Source organism: Salvelinus fontinalis, chromosome 5 (assembly GCF_029448725.1).
Source record: "Salvelinus fontinalis isolate EN_2023a chromosome 5, ASM2944872v1, whole genome shotgun sequence".
Lineage (NCBI taxonomy): Eukaryota > Metazoa > Chordata > Actinopteri > Salmoniformes > Salmonidae > Salvelinus > Salvelinus fontinalis.
Window position 1 is genome coordinate 29,043,845 of NC_074669.1, and position 25,161 is coordinate 29,069,005.

Below are 25,161 nucleotides of genomic sequence, written 5' to 3' on the forward strand. Positions count from 1 at the left end.
CCGTTTTTTTTACTCATGCACCCAACTGCTGTTGTCCCCAACTGCATGCCAGTATGTTGCAATAATAGCAAAACACTCACTGGGAGTCAGTTCTGTACATTACCCTTTTACTTCCATATACTTCCCATGTCAGCATCCCTCACCCTTGGTTTGATCAATGGATTACAGCCCTTGGGGTCAGAGATTATTTTTACCCTTGAGGCATGAATAACGGTCTTTCACCTTTAATCCCAGAGCGGGTGAGGTGTAAAGATCAGTTTCAGTCAGAAACTCCGTATCTCCTGTTTTGCAGTCTAAACACATGGAAAGGTTTTGTAGGTGACGCGGGGTCTCATATTTTTCCCAGATTAATTTCTAGGAGTTTACAGATTTATACAGCAGAAGTTTCAGTCAACCATCTCGAGCTATAGAACCTTTGTTGTCATCAAACTCACGCGTGAATTCTGATTTGCTGCTCCAATCGTGAACGATTCATTTAGCCGGTTTAGAATAGAACAGGGATCCTCCCTGGTGCGAGTGGCGGACAGACAGTCATGCAGATACACTGTTAGTAGGGCGACACCGGACTACCGGATAACGATGAGCGATATTTCATGATAACCAATTAACAAAATAATAAATAGGTAGCTAGGTAGGTAACGTGAACCGTGGTGTTTTCCGCATTAATGTAAAGATGGCGAGAGTGCTCTATAACTTGCTCATGTTTACAATCGGACTCACGTTGAGGATCCGAGTTTTGGGTTATTGGTCGTTGATATACGGTTATTGTGCCCTTTGCACTGCCGTAGCGCTGCTGAAACTTTGGTGGAACATCATTTTAAGGCCGTCAACAACCTTCCAGTGGGGAATTCGCGAAACACCCCCTGCATGCCTGAACGACACGTCCTTGGGAACGCACTGTTATGTTAGAATAAAGGTAAGGCACCGCAGGTGAAAGGACGCCTATTTGGGATTAGGAATTAGCCTTTTCTGTTCATGAGAGATCTGCATAGGTAATTTTGTATGCGCCTATCTTGCCTGTAGCGTTGAAATCAGAAATAAATCAAAATAGGCCTTCAGGCTACATGCAAATCGTGGGCGCATCTGTTTATTTTTTGGGGCATTTCTGGGAAACGTTATGCAGGTATAAGATGTTCAGTGTAGGTAGGCTACTGTTATTATTGTCTGCGTTCAACTCTGAGGTAGTGCTGGAAAGAGCTCCATAGTAGCAGCAGCAGTTATATTATCCTGTTGTGATTCGTGACAAATATCACGATTTCATGTGAGTACGGAGAATGAAGGTAGGCTAAACTATAAATTCACCTTTTTATTTTTTGTTTAAGTATTTATTTATGAAGACAATATCCCTCGTAGGATCCACATCGCATAAAATGCATACTCATAATAAGAATGTGACAGTTCAGCTGTAAGAATAATCTATGTTACTTGAAATCCAAAGAAACTGTGGGATTTAACTTTGTCAGTAAATTGCCTAGCTACATTTTGCCAGAAAAAAATTAAACTGTGTATCTGGGGATATTAGGATACTGTGATGTTGTTAAATCAGAAATGAGATCATGAAAAAATATGGCTTGGTTGTAGAATCGAAGGACCATTTGAGAGTTAGAGTGATGAAGGATGGACAGAGGATCTCGAAAATCTCTGAGCAAGAAAACTTGGATGAACATAAACTGTGTTTTATTTTCTGGCAATTGTGCTGATATTATGTGCCAAATGTTATGACAACAAATGGCCCATTTGTGAGATTGACTTGATTTCAATAGGCATAGGCTACAGATTAAAATGTGGGTTTATGAATGTAATTACATTTGGAAATGGTTTTCTTGGATATAGCCCCTGATAGGCCTACATCTCAGTCTACAGTAGCCTAGACAAGATGTAGGCAAGATGTAAACTGAACGATTTAGCAGCTTGCTTAGTTCAAATTAACAGACTCATTTATTCAACATGAATAGCGAGGTGATTAAGAGGGCTTGTGTTTCACAATAGCCTGCTGGAATAGGCTAGTGAGGATGGGGGTCAACATTTCAATCACTAAATTAAATATGATGTATATGAACTGAATATGCTTGTCAACAACAGCCAGTGTTTATTTTTTAGATTTTTTTTTACCTGTAGCCTAATCTGACTGCTGTTACTGTCAATCTAATGTGTTCCAACAACTGATAGGAAATTGCGATAGAGCTTTGATCATTTCCAATTTAATTTACTTAACATGTCCATTAATAACTGCATAATAACACTAGTTAAAGGATATTTATTAAATTGGTTTGCCAGCTCCAGGTAGGATACAGAAGTGGAACAAATTGATTTGCAATGACTCCAGTGATGTTGTCATTTCAACGTATTTATTGTATCAAATGGTAGACTACAACGGCATATCAATTAATAGACTAGTTGATGGCCAACAGAGGCAAATGTATAATTCTTCACATTTAGCCTAATGTCAGTTTCATTGAGGACTTTCCACCAATAAAAAGAACCGCGCGAGGGAGTTCCAAAACTTCCATTTCAAATTTCCAAAAGGGCAGCCCCTGAGACCAAGGAACTGAGCATGCATAAAGCACTTAGCTTGATACCGTTTTCTTTAAGTAGTCAACATTAGAATGCAGTGTAGACCACATACAAACGTATCTATGTAATGTGATCTAGTGCTTTGTCTCCATTATTTCTTCATGTGCATCCGTTCTAGCGTATCAATATGTTTTATGGGAAATGGGTTGGAAATAGGTGTCTTCATAATGACAATATAAACAGCCTACCCAAAACTGGTAAAAAGTTGGGAGAAGTGACTCATCCAATAGCTGTACTGCTCTCTTAACACACACAAACACACTCCTTTGACCCTCCCCACCACTCACTCACTCAGCAACAGCCTGCCTCACTGCCTGACAGTCAGCAGCAAGTCACAGTGAAATATATATAATTTTAAGAGAAACCCTGTGTGACATGGCGGGGGCCAGTTTAGGCTGTAAGGCTGTTCTAGAAGATGGGAGCCAACAGGATGCAGTGAAGGCTTGTAAGGCCCCCCAGCAGAGGAGCAGGAGTCATCTTGACCCCCGGCATGGTGTCAGCTGAGGACACCAGGACTGGAGACATCAGGGCTACAGTGGCAGTGCTCGGCAAGGACCCTAGGACTGGATACTTTGGTGACTGGATCCACAAAGCAGCAATGGGTGGTGGCCACCGGACAGGCCGGACCCAGGCAGAGGGCCCAGGTGAAGGCCCCGGATCAGGAGATCAGGCAGCAGCAGGAAGACCAGACAAAGGCCCCGGGACTGCAGATGGCAAGGCCGCAGGTATCAACGAAGGGTTCAGGACCGGAGACCGCAGGGTCGCAGCAGAGCTCAACGAGAGCCTCCGGACTGAAGACGGCGATCCTGCCCGTCAGCGACAGGAGAGGCCCCCAGGACAGGGGCTGAAGTCGGCTGGATCTCCACAGCAGCAACGGGCGGAGATTTCAGGATAGCAACCGGCCGGACCCCCACGTCAGCTACAGGAGAGGGCCGCGCGTCAGGAGCTGAGATCAACTGGATCCCCACAGCAGCGATAGGCAGAGATCTCAGGACAGAGACGGAGAAAAATACCCAAAGGTGGGAGGGAGAAGCTGGAACCCTGGTCCAGAAGAAACTGACTGATTGTTCCCCAGAGCTGTTGACTTGGGGCCTGACAGAGCTAGTGATTTGGTGCCTGACTGGGCTACAGACTGTGAGCTATGGAATGTCATATCTATCAGGACAGAAAGCTCGGGGCCTACTGGGATAGGAAATTGGGGACCTAAATGTTGATTTAGACAGCCCCCCCCCCCCCCCCCCCCCCCCACACACCTCTCTGATTCGGAGGGGTTGGGTTAAATGTGGAAGACCCATTTCGGTTGAATGCATTGTTAGGCAACTGAATAGGTATCCCCTTTCCCTAGGTGATCAGGGAACTGGGGGCTAAGATGCTCTGGACCTACTGAGTCTATTGACTGAGGACCTAGTAGGGCAAAGGGTGAGGTGTCTCCTACGACAGGATACTGAACACCTCGGTCTCTCAAGGCAGGAGCTAGAGGGACACAGTTCGGAGGGGCTAGCAAGAACCCCAAGGCTAAGACCGGCAGGAACTGTAAGCATTTCACTGTAAGGTCTACACCTGTTGTATTCAGCGCACGTGACAAATAAACGTAGATTTGACAGCAGAGACAGACTGAGCTACTGCAGCAGAGACTGGAGGGGTTCCCAGGGAGGGGCAGGGAGACATCTTTGGACAGCAGCAGGCTGGATGTCGAAGGTAAGACTAGGCAGATCCCACCGGGCAGGGACCGGAAAGGTCTGAGTGGCAGGGCTGGACTTGGCGCCTACAGCACCTGCATGCAGTGCTCCCATATTATGGACCAACTGACATTCGGAGGTGTCAGATGGAGTAGGAGTAGGCTTCTCCCTCAAGGTGACTCTGGCAGCTCCTCCATACTTTGAGAGGTCTGTAGGTTTTCCTCCTCGACAACAGTCAGGGATGTGAGGATTTATCTTGGGTCCAGAACAGGGGTCAGCAATACCTCTGTCATTGGAGATGGCGATGGCACCACTGGGTACCAGTTGAGACTGCGACAGCAGCTGGTGGGACAAGGGGTGCTCCCCCAGGGTGAGCTCGACCAGCTCCTCTATCCCTGGAGAAGACTAGAACCGCTGGACCTCGTTCTGGTGCTTCTGTTGCATGACAATCTCTGAGATGATGTCATTGACTTCTTGGACAGCTTGGTGGCACAAGTCCCTGTTCTCCCCCTCTAAGACCTCTTTCAGTTGTTAAAGGAGAGAACTGTTGAAGGACTGGCTGAGCCGGTCATGTGACAACTGGCAGTGTCCATCAGGTTCAGGTAAGTACTGGCGACGGTGATCGGGTGGACTGTAGGAACCTTCCATCTTCCTGACTGCTTCAATAAGCTCATCAATCTCGTCACGCTGGCTGTGTAAACGCAGCCAGCGTTGTCACTGGCGGTCCATGCTCTGCTCAACACTAAAACTTGGTGCAACTTGTCTTCTGAGGAGAACTCACAGTGTCCACTTGTCTTCACCGCAACTCACTGGCTGGAAGCGGGACTTACAACGAGCAAGTGACAGAGAATGTCTCTGGTTAGAAAAAGAAGGGTGATTGACTAAGGGGCTGTCGGGCATTCTAACTAAAATGACAAACTAGGGGGCATGGACACATACCATAACTGACTGCATGACTGTTTTTACAGATACAGTAAACTACAAGAACCAAACAAATGAATTTGCACTTTACTCAATGGTTTGACCATAAAAACAACCTATTCTACAAACCATTAAAACATGAATTTACAATAATTTGAATAAAATTGCCTATAAATGTCATTGACAGATTTCATACTATACAGAATGCTTCATACTGGAATGACCAGAAGGCAGGCCAGGGCTGAGTTTATGCGATGGCTCTGCTCTGTCCCTGTTCTCTCCCTGTTTTACAGCACCATAAAGCACACAGCGATGTTTGAGGATGAGAGTTTTATGTCACAGAGAGTAGACAGTATCTTCGTCCTAAATGACACCATATTCCTTACGTAGTGCACTATATATGGAATAGGGCGAATGCAACTAAGTTGCTCTGGATAACAGCTTCTACTAAATTACTAATTTGGGGCGCAGCCAGAGAGCAGACAGTAACAGCCTATGTGATAGAGGGCAGGGAAGTGATGACACAATATTATAGTGTGTCCCTGGTGAATGACTGACTGATCTGTCCTCTGTCTTTATTCTCAGGAGTCTGGTCTGAGGTTTCACTATGTTGCTGCTGGAGAGCGAGGGAAACCACTCATGCTGTTTTTGCATGGCTTCCCAGAGTTCTGGTAAGACTTTTAGACTACACACTGCATCTGCACATTATATACACATAGGGGCCTGTGTCCCAACCAGGACACAGATTAAGCCTAGTCCTGAACTAATAGTCACTTTCAATAGAAATTCTTAATTGTTCTTGTTTTTTTGTCCAGGAATATCTAGTCTTAATATAGACCAAACAATTATATTGGAATTGCCTGTCAAGTGAAGTTTTGTTCTTTTTATTTGTGTATTTTTATAGTAAGAAAGCATTTTTGAAAGGAGCTCTGTTGTAAACTAACCAACCAGGTCCCCCATGAATCACAGACGCCTTGCAGTAGCCCACTGCCTTATCAACCTCATACAACAGTATTCTATCGTGGGTGTCCTATCAAAAACACATATTTTGACCAATGAGTGAAATAATATGTTATGTAGATACTCCTCTAAGAAAAGCAATGGTCCAAACCACATGTCTCTATCATAGGTTATTGGAGTTTTTACCCTTGTAGGATGGCCGAGATTAGGGTGACTAAATCAATGGCCGGAGGTGGAGAAACAAGTGGTCAAAAATGTGGAAAATAGCTTTGCGTCAGCTAGGCTGGATGCTGTGTGAGAGACAAACTGACATGCTCACCGTTGAACTCATCTTCTTTCTTCTTGAATCCGGAGGACATTAAACAAGAGGTAAAATGGATATCGATTTTGAGACACGACATGTAGTATTTTCATATTTTAGTATGCGCTTTTTATATTAATGTGAAATTCCTGTTCTTTTTTTGAAGATTTCTGAGAAAAACAAGCATATCTTTGTGAAATGTCAACGGAGCACTGAGCGTACCCAACGCTTTTTGTTTTCAAAGCCTTTTATATTTAATTTTGCTCGTGTGATGTTCATTTTGCTTTTTTGCGACCCGCGGACAGAACTTTGCAGAAGGTGTCAAATCGTCGAAAGTCACTGCGAGAAGCGGTAACGTTAGCACTCTGTCAAACAGAGCTCGGCACTTATTGTCGGATGTATTATTTAACGAAATCTGACTTTTTTGATATAATGATATGTTACAGAAAGACCCCACTGAACGATTCGGGAACATGAAGAATCATATTTGTCATGGTAAAATTCCATCTGGGCTGTCACGCCCTGGCCTTAGTATTCTTTGTTTTCTTTATTATTTTAGTTAGGTCAGGGTGTGACATGGGGAATGTTTGTGTTTTGTTGGTTTTGGGTGTTTTTTATGGTAAAGGGGTTGTTGTATAGTATATGGGTTTGTGTGGAGTACATGTGTCTAGTGTTGTCTATGTATGTTTAGTGGTCTAGGAGAGTCTATGGTTGCCTGAATGAGTTCCCAATTAGAGACAGCTGATTTCGGTTGTCTCTGATTGGGAGCCTTATTTAGGGTAGCCATAGGCTCTCATTGGTTGTGGGTAATTGTCTATGTAGAACGTTTGTAGCCTGTGTGTGTATGTGCACAACGTTATTTAGCTTCACGGTCGTTTGTTGTTTTGTATAGTTTGTATTAAGTGTTTCGTGTTTATTTTTCGTCATCTTTTAAAATAAAAGAAGATGGCTTATTTTCCAACTGCTGCGTTTTGGTCCGTCAATCCGCCACACGATCGTGACAGAATTACTCACCATTATAGGACCAAGCGGCATGGAAAGCGGCAACAGGACCTACCTACACAGGATTCATGGACATGGGAGGAGATACTGGATGGTAAGGGGCCGTGGGCTCAACCGGGAGAATATCGCCTTCCTCGTGAAGAGCTGGAGGCAGCTAAAGCCAAGAGGAGGCGATATGAGGAGGCAGCACGGAGACAAGGCTGGAAACCCGTGAGTACAACCCAAAAATTTCTTGGGGGGGGCCTTAAAGGGAGTGTGGCGAAGTCAGGTAGGAAACCTGCGCCTACTCCCTGTACTTACCGTGGAGAGCGAGAGTACGGGCAGACACCGTGTTACGCAGTAGAGCGCACGGTGTCTCCTGTACGCGTGCATAGCCCGGTTCGGTACATTTCAGCTCCACGTATCGGCCGGGCTAGACTGAGCGTTGAGCCGTATGTCATGAAGCCGGCCCAACGCATCTGGTCACCAGTGCGTCTCCTCGGGCCGGCGTACATGGCACCAGCCTTACGCATGGTGTCCCCGGTTCGCCTACATAGGCCGGTGCGGGTTATTCCACCTCCCCGCACTGGTCAGGCGACGAGGAGCATACAACCAGGTAAGGTTGGGCAGGCTCGGCGTTCAAGGGAGCCAGTACGCCTGCACGGTCCGGTATTTCCGGCGCCACCTCCCCGCCCCAACCCAGTACCACCAGTGCCTCCTCCACGCACTAGCTATATGGTGCGTGTCTCCAGCCCTTTACCACCAGTGTCTAAACCACGCACCAAGCCTCCTGTGTGTCCCCAGAGTCCTGTGCGTCCTGTTGCTGCTCCCCGCACTAGCCCTGAGATGCGTGTCCCCAGCCCGGTGCCACCAGTCCCGGCACCACGCACCAGGCCTACAGTGCGCCTCAGCCGGCAGGAGTCTGCCGTCTGCACAGCGATGACTGAACTGCCCGTCTGCCAAGCGCCATCTGAGCCATCCGTCTCCCCAGCGCCATCTGAGCCATCCGTCTCCCCAGCGCCATCTGAGCCATCCGTCTGCAATGAGCCTGCAAAGCCGCCCGTCTGCCATGAGCCTGCAAAGCCGCCCGCCAGACAGGAGCCGCTAGAGCCGTCCGCCAGACAGGAGCCGCTAGAGCCGTCCGCCAGACAGGAGCCGCTAGAGCCGTCCGCCAGACAGGAGCCGCTAGAGCCGCCAGCCAGACAGGAGCCGCTAGAGCCGCCAGCCAGACAGGAGCCGCTAGAGCCGTCCGTCAGACAGGATCCGCCAGAGCCGCCAACCAGACAGGATCTGCCAGAGCCGCCAACCAGACAGGATCTGCCAGAGCCGCCAACCAGACAGGAGCAGCCAGATCAGTCAGCCAGCCATGAGCAGCCAGATCCGTCAGCCAGCCATGAGCAGCCAGATCCGTCAGCCAGCCATGAGCAGCCAGATCCGTCAGCCAGCCATGAGCAGCCAGATCCGTCAGCTAGCCATGAGCAGCCAGATCCGTCAGCCAGCCATGAGCAGCCAGATCCGTCAGCCAGCCATGAGCAGCCAGATCCGTCAGCCAGCCATGAGCAGCCAGATCCGTCAGCCAGCCATGAGCAGCCAGATCAGTCAGCCAGCCATGAGCAGCCAGATCCGTTAGCCAGCCATGAGCAGCCAGATCTGTCAGCCAGCCATGGGCCGTCCCTCAGTCCGGAGCTGCAGTCCCTCAGTCCGGAGCTGCAGTCCCTCAGTCCGGAGCTGCAGTCCCTCAGTCCGGAGCTGCAGTCCCTCAGTCCGGAGCTGCAGTCCCTCAGTCCGGAGCTGCAGTCCCTCAGTCCGGAGCTGCCATTCCTCAGTCCGGAGCTGCCATTCCTCAGTCCGGAGCTGCCCCTTACCCTGGTGCTGCCCCTTACCCTGGTGCTGCCCCTTGCCCTGGTGCTGCCCCTTACCCTGGTACTGCCCCTTACCCTGGTACTGCCCCTGACCCTGGTACTGCCCCTTAACCTGGTACTGGCCCTTAGTCCGGAGCTGTCCCTTAGTCCGGAACTGCCCCTTAATGCAATGGGGTTAATGTGGAGAGGGGTCATTTTGAAGAAGCTAAGGAGGTGGTTAGGGACTGTGGTGACGTGGGGACCACGACCAGAGCCGGAGCCGCCACCGTGGATGGAAGCCCACCCAGACCCTCCCCTAGACTGTGTAATGGTGCGCCCGGAGTTCGCACCTTAAGGGGGGGGTTATGTCACGCCCTGGCCTTAGTATTCTTTGTTTTCTTTATTATTTTAGTTAGGTCAGGGTGTGACATGGGGAATGTTTGTGTTTTGTTGGTTTTGGGTGTTTTTTATGGTAAAGGGGTTGTTGTATAGTATATGGGTTTGTGTGGAGTACATGTGTCTAGTGTTGTCTATGTATGTTTAGTGGTCTAGGAGAGTCTATGGTTGCCTGAATGAGTTCCCAATTAGAGACAGCTGATTTCGGTTGTCTCTGATTGGGAGCCTTATTTAGGGTAGCCATAGGCTCTCATTGGTTGTGGGTAATTGTCTATGTAGAACGTTTGTAGCCTGTGTGTGTATGTGCACAATGTTATTTAGCTTCACGGTCGTTTGTTGTTTTGTATAGTTTGTATTAAGTGTTTCGTGTTTATTTTTCGTCATCTTTTAAAATAAAAGAAGATGGCTTATTTTCCAACTGCTGCGTTTTGGTCCGTCAATCCGCCACACGATCGTGACATGGGCAGAGTGAGTGGACACCCTACTCAATTATGTAACCAACGCTTTGATAATCTCTTCTCTACTGTACATTGCTACTGCATCATAAGAACATATCTTAGTTGAAGTCTTCATACTACAGTATGGCCTGTATGGCTCAGATGGTAGAGCCTGGTGCTTGCACTGGCAGGGTTGTCGGTTCGATTCCCGTGCCACCCAGTCGTAAAATGTTTGCACACATGACTGTAAGTTGCTTTGGATAAAAGTGTCTGCTAAATGGCATATATGTTATACAGTGAGCTCCAAAAGTATTAGGACAGTCTTTTGTTGTTTTGGCTCTGTACTCCAGCACTTTGGATTTGAATTGATACAATGACTGAGATTAAAGTGCAGACTGGAAGTTTTAATTTGAGGGGGTTTTCATCCATATCGGGTGAACCGTTTTGAAATTACAGCACTTTTTGTACATAAACCAAAAGTATTGGGACAAATTCATTGATGTTTATTAAAGTAGTCAAAAGTTGAGTATTTGGTCCCAGATTCCAACAGTAGCATGCAATGATTACATCAAGCTTGTGACTACAAAATTTGTTTTGGTTGTTTTTCAGATTATTTTGTGCCCAATTGAAATGAATGGTCAATAATGTATTGTGTAATTTTGTCGTCACTTTTATTGTAAATAACAATAGAATTTATTTCTAAACACTTCTACATTCATTTGGATGCAACCAAGATTACGGATAGTTCTGAATGAATAGTGAATAATAATGAGTGAGAAAGTTAGACGCACAAATATCATAGCCGCCCCCACAAATGCTAATCTCCCCTGTTATTGTAGTGGTAGTGGTGAGAGGTTAGCATGTCTTGGGGATATGATATTTGTGTGCTGAACTTTGTCACTCATCATTATTCACTAAATATCATTCCCCCAAGACATAATAACCTCTCACCATTACCATAACAGGCGAGTTTAGCATTACTAAACCTTTAACCACTTTAATACACAAGTGAATTTGTCCTAATACTTTTGGTCTCCTGAAACAGGGGGGACTATGTACAAAAAGTTCTCTAATTTCTAAAGGGTTCACCCGATTTATGGATGTAAATTAAATTGAATCATTTCCAATCCAAAGTACAGAGCCAAAACAACAAAACATTTGTCACTGTCCCAATACTTTTGGAGCTCACTGTGTATTATTAATGAACGGGTCTTCTTGGGTCTTCTGCCTCACTGCCCATCTACTCTACAGGAATTCATGATGAACTCTGTGTGTATCCCAAATAGAACCCTATTCCGTATATAGTGCACTACTTTTGACCAGAGCCCTATGGGCACTGGCCTTTTGGGATGCGACCTCTATCTCTGCCTTCCTAGCTGGACAGAAAGACTCTTTTACACTTACAACTTCACCCTCCCAATTATTTCAGTGTTGAGAAAGTGCTAAACCACAGCTTTCCATATCACTCTGAAGAGAGAGAGGGTTGGGGTGTGGGGGGTTGCTGTTCGAGATGGGGTTATGTGGAGGAACTGGAAGTGCCTGTGTTTATTTTAAACCTCTATATTCTGAGAAGTTGGGTTTCTCTGTTCTCGATGTGTGTCCCAAATGGCACCCTATTACCTAGTGCACTACTTTTGACCAGGGCCCATAGGACTCTGGTCAAAAGTAGTGCACTATATAGGGAATAGGGTGTCACTTGGGACACTACCCAGCTCTTATCCTGACTCATCAGAACCCCAGTCAGGCCTTGTAGTCCTCCTCTATGGGGCTTTCAGTTCAGGGGATCCTCGGCCTCCAGTCCACCTCAGACAAGATCTTCCACCAAGAGAGCTTTTCCTCCCTGCTGTGATGACTGTGAGGATTAGAATCGGGATGGAAAAAAAGATCTATTATACAAAGGTGACCTTCACTCAGTTTGGAAGGGAAGAAGGGAAACTGAGTGCCAGTAGAAATAATGCAGTTAAGGATATATCAACTTTGTAGGTGTATTCAAAAGAGAAACACGGTTTATCTGTGAGTGGTTTTTCAACTGTGTGCGCTCTACTGAATGTCGTCTTTTGATTGCAGTAGTAAAGATAGGGTTTAGTTATGAAATATTGTTCTGTGTGTGACTTTCCCATGTCATTAAGACAAAGATGGTTCTTGTCTTAATGTCTCTCTCTGTCTCTTTCAACCTCTCTCTCGCTCTCTCTCTCTGGGATGTCTGTCCATCTCCCTCCAGGTTTTCCTGGCGACACCAGCTGCGTGAGTTTAAGAGTGAATTCCGCGTGGTGGCCGTTGACATGCGAGGCTACGGGGAGTCTGACTTGCCGTCATCCACAGAGAGCTACCGCTTTGACTACCTGGTTACCGACGTCAAGGACATTGTGGAATACCTAGGTAAGAGAGGAGAGTGGACGAACAAATCTTATATAAATTCTTTCATTAGTTTAATTAGTTTATACACAAAAACATAAGAAGACAGGTGTATGTTGTATATATGATGGAAGATGAAACAAAACATGCCCAATCTGATTCAGGGATGAACACTTTAGGGACCATTACTACCCGTATTATGAAACATCACTCCATGGGGACAAAGCGAGAGGGTGACACGGCCTGGTGTCCTGAGCTGAGTCAAAGTTTCTCATTGTAGCTATACTGTGTGGATTGGACAGCCTGTGAAAACCCCGTGGGCCCACAACACAGCAGGACATGACAGGCTTCCTCTGACTCATGTTGACTGACTATGGGTAGTCGTGCTGATACAGAACGCGCGCACGCACACACATACACACTACAGACCTGGCAGCACGGAGCACACTTACTCTGTGAAACAGGAAGCTTTCATAGACCTGGGGGCCTCTACGTAAGACCAGTGTCCCTCACCTTGTGTCAGGCTGATATTTCAAATAGCAGTACAACTGACAATATTATTTAATTTACATGGAAAATGTCAATTTTTACAACAAACAAGATGAGCTATGGTCACAGTATATTATATTCATCATGCAAGACTCCTGCCCAAAACATAATCTGTTGGACTTGCACACCAGACTGGCTCAGTTGTTTCCAATAACCTTCCTAAGAAGATGACTAATACGCTGAATAATCAGGCATCACGTTGTTTTCACTGTACACTGCAGGACGATTGTTCTTCTTCAAGAGGTATATTACATTTACATTTAAGTCATTTAGCAGACGCTCTTATCCAGAGCGACTCACAAATTGGAAAGTTCCTACATATTTATCCTGGTCCCCCCATGGGAATTGAACCCTGGTCCCCCGTGGGAATTGAACCCACAACCCTGGCGTTGCAAGCGCCATGCTCTACCGACTGAGCCACACGGGACCTATATATCTTGGCAAGAAGGCTCGGCTGATGGAAGGCCAGTGAAATGGTGCTGGACACGCGCACTCAGACTCTCCTCCATTTCTCCTCAGGTTACAACAGATGTTACCTGGTCGGCCATGATTGGGGAGGAACCATCGCTTGGCTGTTCGCCATCCACTACCCTGAGATGGTGACCAAGCTCATCGTCCTAAACTGCCCCCATCCCTCTGTCTTCACCGGTAGGTCCTAAACGGCCCCCCGTCCCTCTGTGTTCACTGATAGGTCATCAAACTGCCCCCATCTATCTGTCTTCACTGGTAGGTCATTGTCCGTGCAGGCCCAGCCAATAAGTGACATATGCAGCCACTTAGGGCCCCGCAGCTGCTAGGAAGCCCTCGACCCCAAAAAAAGACCTGGTTAGGGTACCTCTGCATTCACTGGTACGGGACCGAACTACCCCCACCCCTCTGTATGCACTAGTATGTCATCACAATCCAAACTCATCGTCCTAAACTGCTCCAATCCCTCTGTAATTACTGGTACGTCCCTCTGTGTTCAAGTTGAAGTTTCAACTTTAGTGCCCCAGAGGGAAATTTGTTTTGCAGAAATAGTCAAACATAAAAGACATAACAAAATACATTGACAAATGACATGGACTACATAGGTGAATACATAGGTGGGTACACTGAATGCAATAGACTGAATACACTAATCGACTAGTCCCTGACCACGTCATTGTCCTGAACTGCCCTCATCCCTCACTGATACGTCATCACCATCCTTAGATAAACAACAGATGAAACGACCTACTGTATGTCACTAGTACAATTACTAGTTCAATATGAATGGAGAGAAACCTCTTCCTCCTCGTTCTAATTAGAGAAAATATGTTTGGCTCTGGGGTTATTACCATGATTACCATCTTTAATTATAAGGTGTTATAACCTCGAAGTGTTTACTCCATTCATCTAGTAGCTCCTCAGTCTCCTTCCTTAAGGGGGAGATGGAGGAGGTAATTATAGAGTAATGCTTTAACATGTAGTTGGGGCAGCTGGGCTGGAGGAGAGGACATGGGTGAAGAGGATACAGTGCATTCGGAAAGTATACAGACGCCTTGACCTTTTCCACATTTTCCACACTCTAAAATTGATTAAATAGTGTTTTTCCTCATCAATCTACACACAATACCCCATTATGACAATGCAAAAACAGGTTTGTATACATTTTTGCATATGTATTAAAAATTGAAATATTACATTTGCATAAGTATTCAAACCCTTTCCTCAGTACTTTGTTGAAGCACCTTTGGCAGCGATTACTGCTTTGAGTCTTCTTTGGTATTACACTACAAGCTTGGCACACCTGTATTTGGGGGAGTTTCTTCCATTCTTCTCTGCAGATGCTCTCAAGCTCTGTCATGTTGGATGGGGAGCGTCGCTGCACAGCTATTTGTAGGTATTTCCAGAGATCGGGTTCAAGTCTGGGCACTGGCTAGGCCACTGAAGGACATTCAGAGACTTGTCCCGAAGCCACTCCTGCATTGTCTTGGCTGTGTGCTTAGGGTCGTTGTCCTGTTGGAAGGTGAGCCTTCGCCTCAGTCAGGTCCTGAGTGCTCTGGAGCAGGTTTTCGTCACGGATCTCTGTACTTTTCTCCGTTCATCTTTCCCTCAATCGTGACTAGTCTCCCAGTCCCTGCCGCTGAAAAACATCCCCACAACATGATGCTGCCACCAACAAATCAAATCAAATTTTATTGGTCACATATACATATTTAGATGTTATTGCAGGTGTAGCGAAATGCTTGTGTTTCTAGCTTCAATAGTGCAGTTATATCTAAGAATTCACAACAATACAATACAACATGCTTCACCGTAGGTATGACGCCAGGTTTCCTCCAGACGTGACGCTTGGCATTCAGGCCAAAGAGTTTAATCTTGGTTTCATCAGACCAGGGTATCTTGGCAAACTCCAAGCGGGCTGTCATGTGCCTTTTATTGAGGAGTGGCTTCCGTCTGGCCACTCTACCATAAAGACCTGATTGGTAGAGTGTTGCATAGATGGTTGTCCTTCTGAAAGGTTCTCCCATCTCCACAGAGGAACTCGAGCTCTGTCAGAGTGACCATCGGGTTCTTGGTCACCGACCTGACCAAGGCCTTTCTCCCCCGATTGCTCAGTTAGGTCTAGGAAGAGTCTTGGTGGTTCCAAACTTCTTCCATTTAAGAATGATGGAGGCCACTGTGTTCTTGGACCTTCAATGCTGCAGAAATGTTTTGGTAACCTTCCCCAGATCTGTGCCTCAACACAATCCTGTCTCAGAACTGTACGGACAATTACTTCGACATCATGGCTTGGTTTTTGCTCTGACATGCACTGTCGACTGTGTTACCTTATATAGACAGGTGTTTTTTTCAAATCATGTCCAATCAATTGAATTTACCACAAGTGGACTCCAATCAAGTTGTAGAAACATCTCAAGGATGATCAATGGAAACAGGATGCACCTGAACTCAATTTTGAGTCTCATAGCAAAGGGTCTGAATACTTATGTAAATAATGTATTTTTGTTTTTAGCAAAAAAAAAACATTTAAAAACTGTTTCGCTTTGTCATTATGGGGTATTGTGTGTAGATGAGGGGGGAAAGTATTTAATCCATTTTGGAGTAAGGTTGTAAAGCAACAAAATGTGGAAAAAGTCAAGGGGTCTGAATACTTTCCGAATGCATTGCACTGTAGAGTGGAGGTTACTGACCGACAGCCCATCCACAGCCCTTCTCTGTCCCTTGCAAATGCACCGTGCTGCATTTGTGTCTTGCCTAAATTACACACTTGCAAGGTGCCAACGTCCATACTTGCATGCCATAGATGCCAAAACCATTGTTTTGTGTTATGCAAGTGTTTATTCTGGAAGGCCTCACTCTTGATTTCTTCTCATCCTCTTTTTTTGACGTTGCATTCTTTCCCTTCTCTTCTATTCTTCTCTCCTGTTCTCCTCTCTCCCTCTCCTCTTTCTACTTCTACTCTATCCATCTCTCTCATCTTCTCTACGCTCCGCTCTCCTCCATGTTTCCAGATTATGCCCTGCGTCATCCCAGCCAGCTGCTCAAATCCAGCTACTTCTTCTTCTTCCAGCTCCCTCGCTTCCCAGAGCTCATGCTCTCAATCAATGATTTTAAGGTGAAGTGTGTGTATGTGTGTGTGTTTGTGCATTGAGGGGTAATGGGTGTTTCTCAAGGAGTCTGTGTATGGCAACAATTTATGAATTGTAGCTATGATATCATTGTAAATGGAGCAAAAAACATTTGCTACAATTGTTTTTTGTTATTAGCGAAAATGCGATTGTTCTTCCTGGTAGCTATCATTAATAGACATGTCTAACAATTATTGACTGTGCAACATAGAAGGTGATCAAATTGATCAGGCCTAAAAAATAAATAAATCATGCATTCCCATTTTTACTTTGTTCCAAATTATAGGTAGAGTAACAGCAGTAAATCATTGTGTTGTGCCTAAGTCCTTCTCAGTTGAGTGTAGGTCATCTCGCAGTAGTCAACACAACAACCATCCCATTTATAGTAACTCTGATCGTCTGATCTGTATTACTGTGACGGTGACATAAGGGACCTTGTCTGTGAGTGCCATCCAGATCAAATCACACCTTGAGCGCATCCACACACACACACACACACACACACACACACACACACACACACACACACACACAGTTACTCACCCACCTAGTGTGTCTTTCTGTCCCCTCTGTATTATAGGCGCTGAAGGGCCTGTTCACCAGCCGTAGTACAGGGATTGGGAGGAAGGGTCGGTGGCTCACTGCAGAGGACATGGAGGCCTATCTCTACGCTTTCTCCCAGCCAGGGGCCCTGACCGGGGCCCTCAACTACTACAGGAATGTCTTCAGGTGAGGAAGATTATGAAATGATTCATTAGTGAGCTCTGTATTAGGATGTCTCCCGTGGGCATCCATACTTATGTAGGACATGCACAAAGTGAACATGTCGAAGCTGACCATTGTTGTTGTGCCTCTTCATTTTACCACAAGCGCCCTCTAAAAATGTAAATCATTAGTGCCCTCTTGTGTTGGAAATGATGTTATCTGATACAATAGTATTGTACTTTCAATGTGTTCCTCTTGTGGAAACTCAGTGGTCTATATAATAAGTTCCCTCACTTGCCAGTGGTACAGCAGTCTGGGAATCAGATGCATGATGAGAAATAAATGGTCTTTGGAATAATGTATTCTGTTTTTTGGTTTGTTTGTTTGTTTTCTATTTGTCTTTGACTCATTACAAGAGTCAACTTAATTTAGTCAATGTAATTTCTCTCTTGCTCTTTCTCTCGCACACACACACACACACACACACACACACACACACACACACACTGTCTTGTATAACTAACCTTATGGGGATACACAATTCAGTCCCATTCAAAATCCTGGTTTCCCTAACCCTTACTTTAACTCTAACTTTAACCTTAACCCCAAAACCTAACATTAAACCTAACCCTAGCTCCTAACCCTATACCTAATACTAACCTTAACCGTAAACCCCCTAGAAATAGCATTTGACCTTGTGGGGACTTTTTTTCGTTTACTATTCTTGTGGGGACTTCTTGTCCACAAAAGTATAGTTAAACACAAACACACCACACTGACCCATACAAACACGCACAACATCAGAGAGTGCATGTTTTTGACATGGGAACTCAACGTGCATGACTGACTTCACCATCTGCTCTCCTTCCTTAAAGCAGCCAGTCAGTGTCTCTCAAAACAGAACAGAATATTTTGTTCTGCTCGGAAATGTTATAATAAGGATGTCACTGACTTATTATTAATTAGTTTGAGAAATGTGCTCTATAAATAAATTAATCAATTAGCCTCTCCAGAGATTACGACATAGGTTACAAGCACGTACACTATCGTTCAAAAGTTTGGGGTCACTTAGAAATGTCCTTGTTTTTGAAAGAAAAGCAAATGTTTTGTCCATTTTTAAAATAACATAAAATTGATCAGAAATACAGTGTAGACATTTTTTATGTTGTAAATGACTATTGTAGCTGGAAACGGCTGATTTTTAATGGAATATCTACATAGGGGTACAGATGCCCATTATCATCAACCATCAGCCGTTTCCAGCTACAGGAGTCATTTACAACATTAACAATGTCTACACGTTATTTCTAATCAATTTGATGTTATTTTAATGGACAAAATATGTGCTTTTCTTTCAAAAAACAGTACATTTCTAAGTGACCCCAAACTTTTGAACGTATGTAGTGTATGTTTAAAACATGAAAATATAGTACTGTGGGCTAGGCCTACATCATGTGATTGAAGGTCCGCGTTGAACCAGTTTTCTGGTTCTCAGATGCTTTTCAGTTTATTTCCTCAATTTACTTAAATGGAATTGACCTCAACCCATATAAGGTCTCTTGTTAATACTCTCCACAGCTCCCTCCCACTGAGCCAGAATGATGTCAAGTCTCCAGTGTTGTTGTTGTGGGGTGAGAGAGATGCCTTCCTGGAGCAGGAGATGGCTGAGGCGTGCAGGGTCTACATCCGGAACCACTTCCGACTCAACATCATCTCTGGAGCCAGCCACTGGCTACAGCAGGACCAGCCTGACATCGTCAACACACTCATTTGGACCTTCCTCAAAGAGGGAGAGGGGCGCAAAACGCACAGGAACTGAATCTAGCTAGGGGTGCATCCCAAATGGCACTCTATTCCCTTTATAGTGCACAACTTTTGACCAAGGCCTGGGTCAAAAGTAGTGCACTATATAGGGGAATAGGGTGCCATTTGGGATGTAATCCTAGAACGAGGTCTCCTCCCTCTCTCCGTCACTCCCTCCCACCCTCTGTCCCCACCAGCCACTCCTAACACTGGAAGCCTAGAATATGCCTGTGAAAAACCAACCAACATAACGATAATGCAATCATTCTTTAAATCTTTACACATTTCAGATATTTTTTAAGATGTCAAAAGTGAAAGAGGAAAAAAAGCACATTTTATTGAGAGGACACTGAGTAGTACAGTAGTATGTTTGACGCATATTAAATACTTTTCTGCACATGACATCCGCCTTAAAGTTTGTAGGTTACAACATTACAAATGTGTGGCAAAATCTCCGTGTGAGTTTGTATTGTGTGGTGCCTTTTAATGTAATGTTGTATAATGTTTTGCAGCGTTGTAAAGTTGTGCCATGTCTTCTGAGGTTGAGTTGTGGCGTTTGTCTGCTGTATGTGTCACTGGATTGCTCCTCTCACAATCCTTTGGGGTCCCTCTTGTCCCACACCTTGTCTTCGTCCCAAATGGCACCCAATTCCCTATTTAGTGCACACTTTTACAGGGAACAGGGTGTCATTTGGGACGAAGACCCTCTCTATCAGGTAGTGTTGTCTTACTGAAGATATTGTTATTTTTGTTAAAAAAAGACTGTTTGTTCAGTTATTTGAGATTGTTGTTCATTATGAGATTCCTGTATAGAACAACAGTGACGGTTAAATATTGTACACTTTTTTTTTTTTGTATCTATTCCTATCTCTGAAATCCACTGAGCCACATCTGCACCATTTTGTTTTTTTAAGCAGCAAATAAACTATCATGTGAAGCCTGGGGAGCCATTGTCAATCTTTTCAACTGACAGTCCTGACCTACAGATTTACAAATGGACAGATACAACCTGTCCTAATTTGCATGCCTGCTGTCATGCTATGTCATTATAATAGAACAGTGGTCCCAAAATGTTATAGTCCCGTACCCCTTCAAACATTCAACCTCCAGCTGCGTACCCCCTCTAGCACCAGGGTCAACGCACTCTCAAATGTTTTTTTGCCATCATTGTAAGACTGCCACACTATACGATACATTTATTAAACACAAGAATGAGCATGAGTTTTTGTCACAACCCGGCTCGTGAAAAGTGGCAAAGAGCTCCAGGGCACAAATAATAATAGAATAATAATCATTAATTTTGCTCTTATTTAACCATCTTACATATACAACTTTATTTGTTCATTGAAAATTGTGAATCACAATTTTATTTGGCGTACCCACGACGGCATTGGGAATACCTGTACTCGAACATGATTATAGTTATGGAGCATAGCTTGGTTCATGCCACGTTCAAAACCACTGGGAACTCGGAAAAATACTAGGTCAAATCATGACGTCAGTGTTCCTCAGGTCGGAAAGACTGAGCTCTAGAAAGAGGTCTGGGTTTCCTAGTTGCAATTCCGAGTTGGATGACGGTTCAAATCGATTTTCCCAAACAATAATGTCTGGAGTGGAATAGTTTCAAACACGTGGTTTACATGTGTTTATTGCCATTTGCTCTGTTCCAGACATTATTATGAGCCGTCCTCCCCTTAGCAGCCTCATGTGGTATATATACTACGTTAACTGTTTTATTTCAGTTATTTGTTAGGAGAGATCGAATGCAATATTAGCATTTACTACAAACAGTATGACATTTAGGACCCGTTTTCTATTCGCGGATATTAATGTACTTACGGTCAAATACCTCCTTTTGCATACGTCATTGGGGTGGGTAGCACAGTCAGTCGGAGAGCACAGCAAGCGTGCTAATTGCAAATAAATGGAATTGAAATGGTGGCTATTAATTAAAAAATATCTTTGTTTCTGTCGAGTGCTGACGCAAACTCTTACTCAGTGACTGGACCATTTTGAGTTCTTATGGCTGTATGAATCGACAGATATTTTATAGGCTCGTTTTTGGTGATTTTTTAGGAGCTGCCTACTCATTGTTTTTGTTCCTCTGAGATAGATGGCGTCTATTTCAGTGACGTAGGGTAGACATCTAACTGTTTTGACAGCTGAGGAAAACAACTATTATGATATGTTATTATTAATTGTTAATGTAGATATTACTATGCAATTAAAAAGGGTGTGATTTGCGTTTGATAGTCGCAAAGTAAGTCGGAATTTCACGAAATTACAGTTTAAAAAATAATCTGATAGCTAGCTAGCCTATTCTTGAGGTGACATTGAAATAGTGCAGTTAGGATCTCTGAGGTGTCTACTACAAAACTGGATCAATGAGTTAGCCAGGTAACGTAAATTGCCGAACTTAAATTTGTATTTTTTATTTTTTTAGATGAGCTTGAAATGGGCATGGTCTAATTGACTTAACAACCAAAACACATCTACGTTTTGCTTTTTTAATGAGCCAGAATATCGATAGTTATTTCTGATTGTTTATTGAAGTTAGCTCATTGAACCTGCTTGTAGTATACCCCTCCGACCTTTGAGTTATACAAGAAGTTCTTATATGGCTAGGGAAAACGCCTGTGTCTGTTATTCATGAAATTTTAACTGAGTTTTATTACACTTCTTTGTGTTTGATTTTCTCTCCTTCTGTCCCCCTACTTTGAGCCTAGGTGTGATGAACTGCCCCAGTCTTGTGGGTTTTTAGGAGAAACATCAAACTTGTTGTCTGGGAACACATAACTACTATGATCAACACAGAGGCAATACGAGAATTTGAAGCCAAAGGAAGAAAATCCAGAAGCAATCTTAAGAAATGTTTAGCTTCCGCATTGTCTGCAGACCTCAACAGGTAATCATTAACACTGTTTATGGACACAGAACCTCAGCCTATTTTCCAGTGAAGTCTAGTAAAAACCCATTCACATTCACTCTACATAAGGTGTTGTCAGGCAACTGTCAAGAAAGCCCTTATTAGTAAAATACTCCCACACTCATTATCCTATCAAGCAAAAAACGAATTGCAGCCTACAGGGCATTGCACGGTAACAAAGTGACACTGAGACTGATTTTTTACATTAAAATGTATGTCAAACAAAAAACAATGATTGCAAAGTTAAACTTTATGCACAGTGATTACTTTTAACAATTTCCACTGAAGATTTTACAAAACACATTTACCTGACAAATAGTGCAGATTCAAAGTTTGGTAGCAGAATGACAGCACAAACTGCCATTCTGTTACCAAACTTTGTATCTGGAGTCTGTGTCACTGTTTCCGTGGAATTGCCTTACTACAACCAGGGTTGGGGCGAATTCCATTTATTGACCCCAACCCTGACTATGCTCAAGATCAGCGTCACGATTTCCACTAGATAGCACAGCCACAAAGTAAAAATTGTCTATATAAAAAATTATTGAAAACAAAATTTACTTTTGGGTCTTAATTTAACATTAGGTAGGCATAAGGTAAGCAGTGTGGTTTAGGGTCACGGTCAGGTTTAAAATCACATTTTAAGAAGAGACATTTTAGAAATAGGCAGGGTTTATGACTTTATGCCTGAGGTAACTAGTGACGACCTAACTTCACCCTACTCCCCTGACTAAAACAAACGTTTTCCTCCGACTACCTGGTAGTAATAAGAACATTAGTACCCCCTGTTGGCAGGTCAGACACAGTGTTGCTCCTGCTGCTCATGACAACACAAGGGCTCACACACAACAAGGGGTTATGGAAAATGGAACGACAAAGGAACATGATTTCCCATTTAACTCCTCATATCCTGGGTGACCCACTTCCCAGTCACTCTGCTTATCTGCCTGAGGGCTGTAAAATGAAATGGCTACAGCAGCAGTAACACCAGAGCTCATACATACAACCCACTTACTGGCTGTGTCCCAAACTGCACCCTATTCCCTTTATAGTTGCTACTTTTGACCATTTGGGCTCTGGTCAAAAGTAGTGCCCTATAAAGGGAATATGGTGCTATTTGGGGGACACACGTACAACAGCAGCAGTAGCATGCAGTAGGACAGCCACTGCCTTCCCTGGGGGCAATAAAATAGCCCCGTTCCAGTAGGCACAGAGGCTTGTAGCTACAGTAGTACCACAGTTCTTATGGCCCATTTGGCTTGAGGCTGGCTGATTTCTGGGTCACCCACTTCAGTCACAGCAATGTAAGTTAATTTTGGTGGAAAGCGGTACAGGGGCAGAAGGAAGGACCAAGGACTCTGTGCTGCTGAGTTACCCAGATCAAGTCCAGTCAGCTTGAATATATATATAGTTGAGCAGGGTTGTAGGGTTTCTACGGTTGCCTATGACCTCCCTACACTACTAACCATGCTATCCCCTTGATGACCCACCTCCCAAATGTACTCCTTTGCCTCCTAAAATGGTAATGTCTTCAATTAAGAAATGAATTATATCATTGTCCCTATCCTATCCTTGCTCCACTGAAATTATTTTGTGTTGCAATGTGTTTATGTACTGCCAGATGTGAACCACTCCTGTGTTGTGATTTCCCAGGTTGCTGCAGGAGGAGTTAGAGGCAGATGTCAGCCTGTGTACGGTGGGCTCCTGCACCAGCTCTACCCCTCTCCTGGTTCACAGAGCTGTTCTCCTGGCCAGGGCCCCACACATACTGAGGAGGGGTGCTCATCCAGACCCCAAGACCATCCAGCTAAACAACTATGACAGCACGGAGCTGAAGCAGTATATCAGGTACACTCAGAGTCAGAATACATGTTATTGTCTTTACAGTTTCAGTACACTCACCAATCCATAGAAATATATTTACTAATGCTATTTCTATGGTCCAGTCATCCTTATTTATGTAGGCCCTCTATTCTTACTCAAATAGACATCACAGATGCATAAAATATATTTTAATAATTTAAGAGAGTGTTTCTATGTAGATAATCTAACTCTGTCAATTAACATGATTGTTAGGTGGTGCTTAGTGTGTAGTTTCTGTACTGTTAAATTACAGCCAGAGGGCGCCATACTCTTTTTTTTTTCTCTGCCTTTTTCTTTTCTCTCCAGACCTAGATGCTGTAAATCAGCCATACTCAATGCAGACCCAGAACGGGGTCAATACGGACCGCGGGTCCTGACTTTTGAAATAGCCAGAACTCAGTCTTTCAATTTACTGCTGTTTAGAGCTGTAACCGTAGAATGCACAAGGTGCAATTTCAAAGTTGGTAGTGCATGGGGAGTTTTCCTCTTGTTATGTCATTCACTGACAGACCTTAGAGAGCTATTTATAACCTGTCAGAAATGTCCAGTTGATCAACTAGATAGTTAAATTAGACTAACCAGCTATCTAAATCTTGTAGTTATCATGGCCAGATTAAGTGCTCAGGGGCCTCAGGAGGCCCCCTTTGTTTTTGTCAGGTATTGTAATTTAATTATATATATATATTTTACCTTTATTTAGCTAGGCAAGTCAGTTAAGAACAAATTCTTATTTTCAATGACGGACAAGGAACAGTGGGTTAACTGCCTTGTTCAGGGGCAGAATGACAGATTTTTACCTTGTCAGCTCAGGGATTTAATCTTGCAACCTTTCGGTTACAAGTCCAACGCTCTAACCACTAGGCTATCTGCCGCGCTGATGTGTAGAATTGCAGAAAATTAAGTTAAAATGGGAAATGGAGTAACATGAGTTGTGAAGTGGAGGTTTGTTACTACGCTGATAAATGAAATATCCATCCGGAACTTTGCCACATAGGAAATGTGTGACCGGACCTTCTCAAATAGTAGTAGAGTACTCCTGCTGTAAGTATTTTGTCAAGCAGATTATTAATAGAACGGTGTAATCTGATTACAAAGGCATTGTGAGATTATCTGATCATGTTAGTACTAATAGCATCCATCTGTAATATCAACATCAGGGTATGGATCCAGTGATACTCTCCATTAGGAATACTGTAGACTAGAGTCAGATCTGGCCCCAGCAGCAGCAGTATGGTCTACTGAGAGAGTACAACCAGCCTTTGATTTTATGCATT

At 44.2% G+C, this 25,161-nt stretch overlaps 2 protein-coding genes across 6 annotated transcripts in view; both read left to right on the forward strand.

Moving 5' to 3' along the window:
* The first annotated feature begins 287 nt into the window (after positions 1 to 287).
* LOC129855442 (epoxide hydrolase 4-like) lies at positions 288 to 20,035 on the forward strand. Its single transcript, XM_055923098.1, has 7 exons — positions 288 to 916; positions 5,760 to 5,845; positions 12,312 to 12,469; positions 13,514 to 13,642; positions 16,474 to 16,577; positions 17,171 to 17,319; positions 18,874 to 20,035. Exons 1-7 carry the CDS (start codon positions 674 to 676, stop codon positions 19,112 to 19,114), a joined length of 1,110 nt encoding a protein of 369 aa, XP_055779073.1. The 5' UTR covers positions 288 to 673; the 3' UTR covers positions 19,115 to 20,035.
* A 910-nt stretch (positions 20,036 to 20,945) lies between these two features.
* Positions 20,946 to 25,161, forward strand: part of LOC129855443 (BTB/POZ domain-containing protein 8-like) — a 44,762-nt gene continuing 40,546 nt past the window's right edge. For 2 of the 5 annotated variants that reach the window (XM_055923103.1, XM_055923104.1), the window contains exons 1-2: positions 20,955 to 22,003; positions 23,678 to 23,872. In XM_055923103.1, coding sequence (XP_055779078.1) covers positions 21,900 to 22,003; positions 23,678 to 23,872 — 299 coding nt within the window. In that variant the 5' untranslated portion in view covers positions 20,955 to 21,899. Of the gene's footprint in view, positions 22,004 to 23,677; positions 23,873 to 25,161 lie in introns of all 5 variants that reach the window. The other 3 variants (XM_055923101.1, XM_055923100.1, XM_055923102.1) reach the window with 3 other exon arrangements.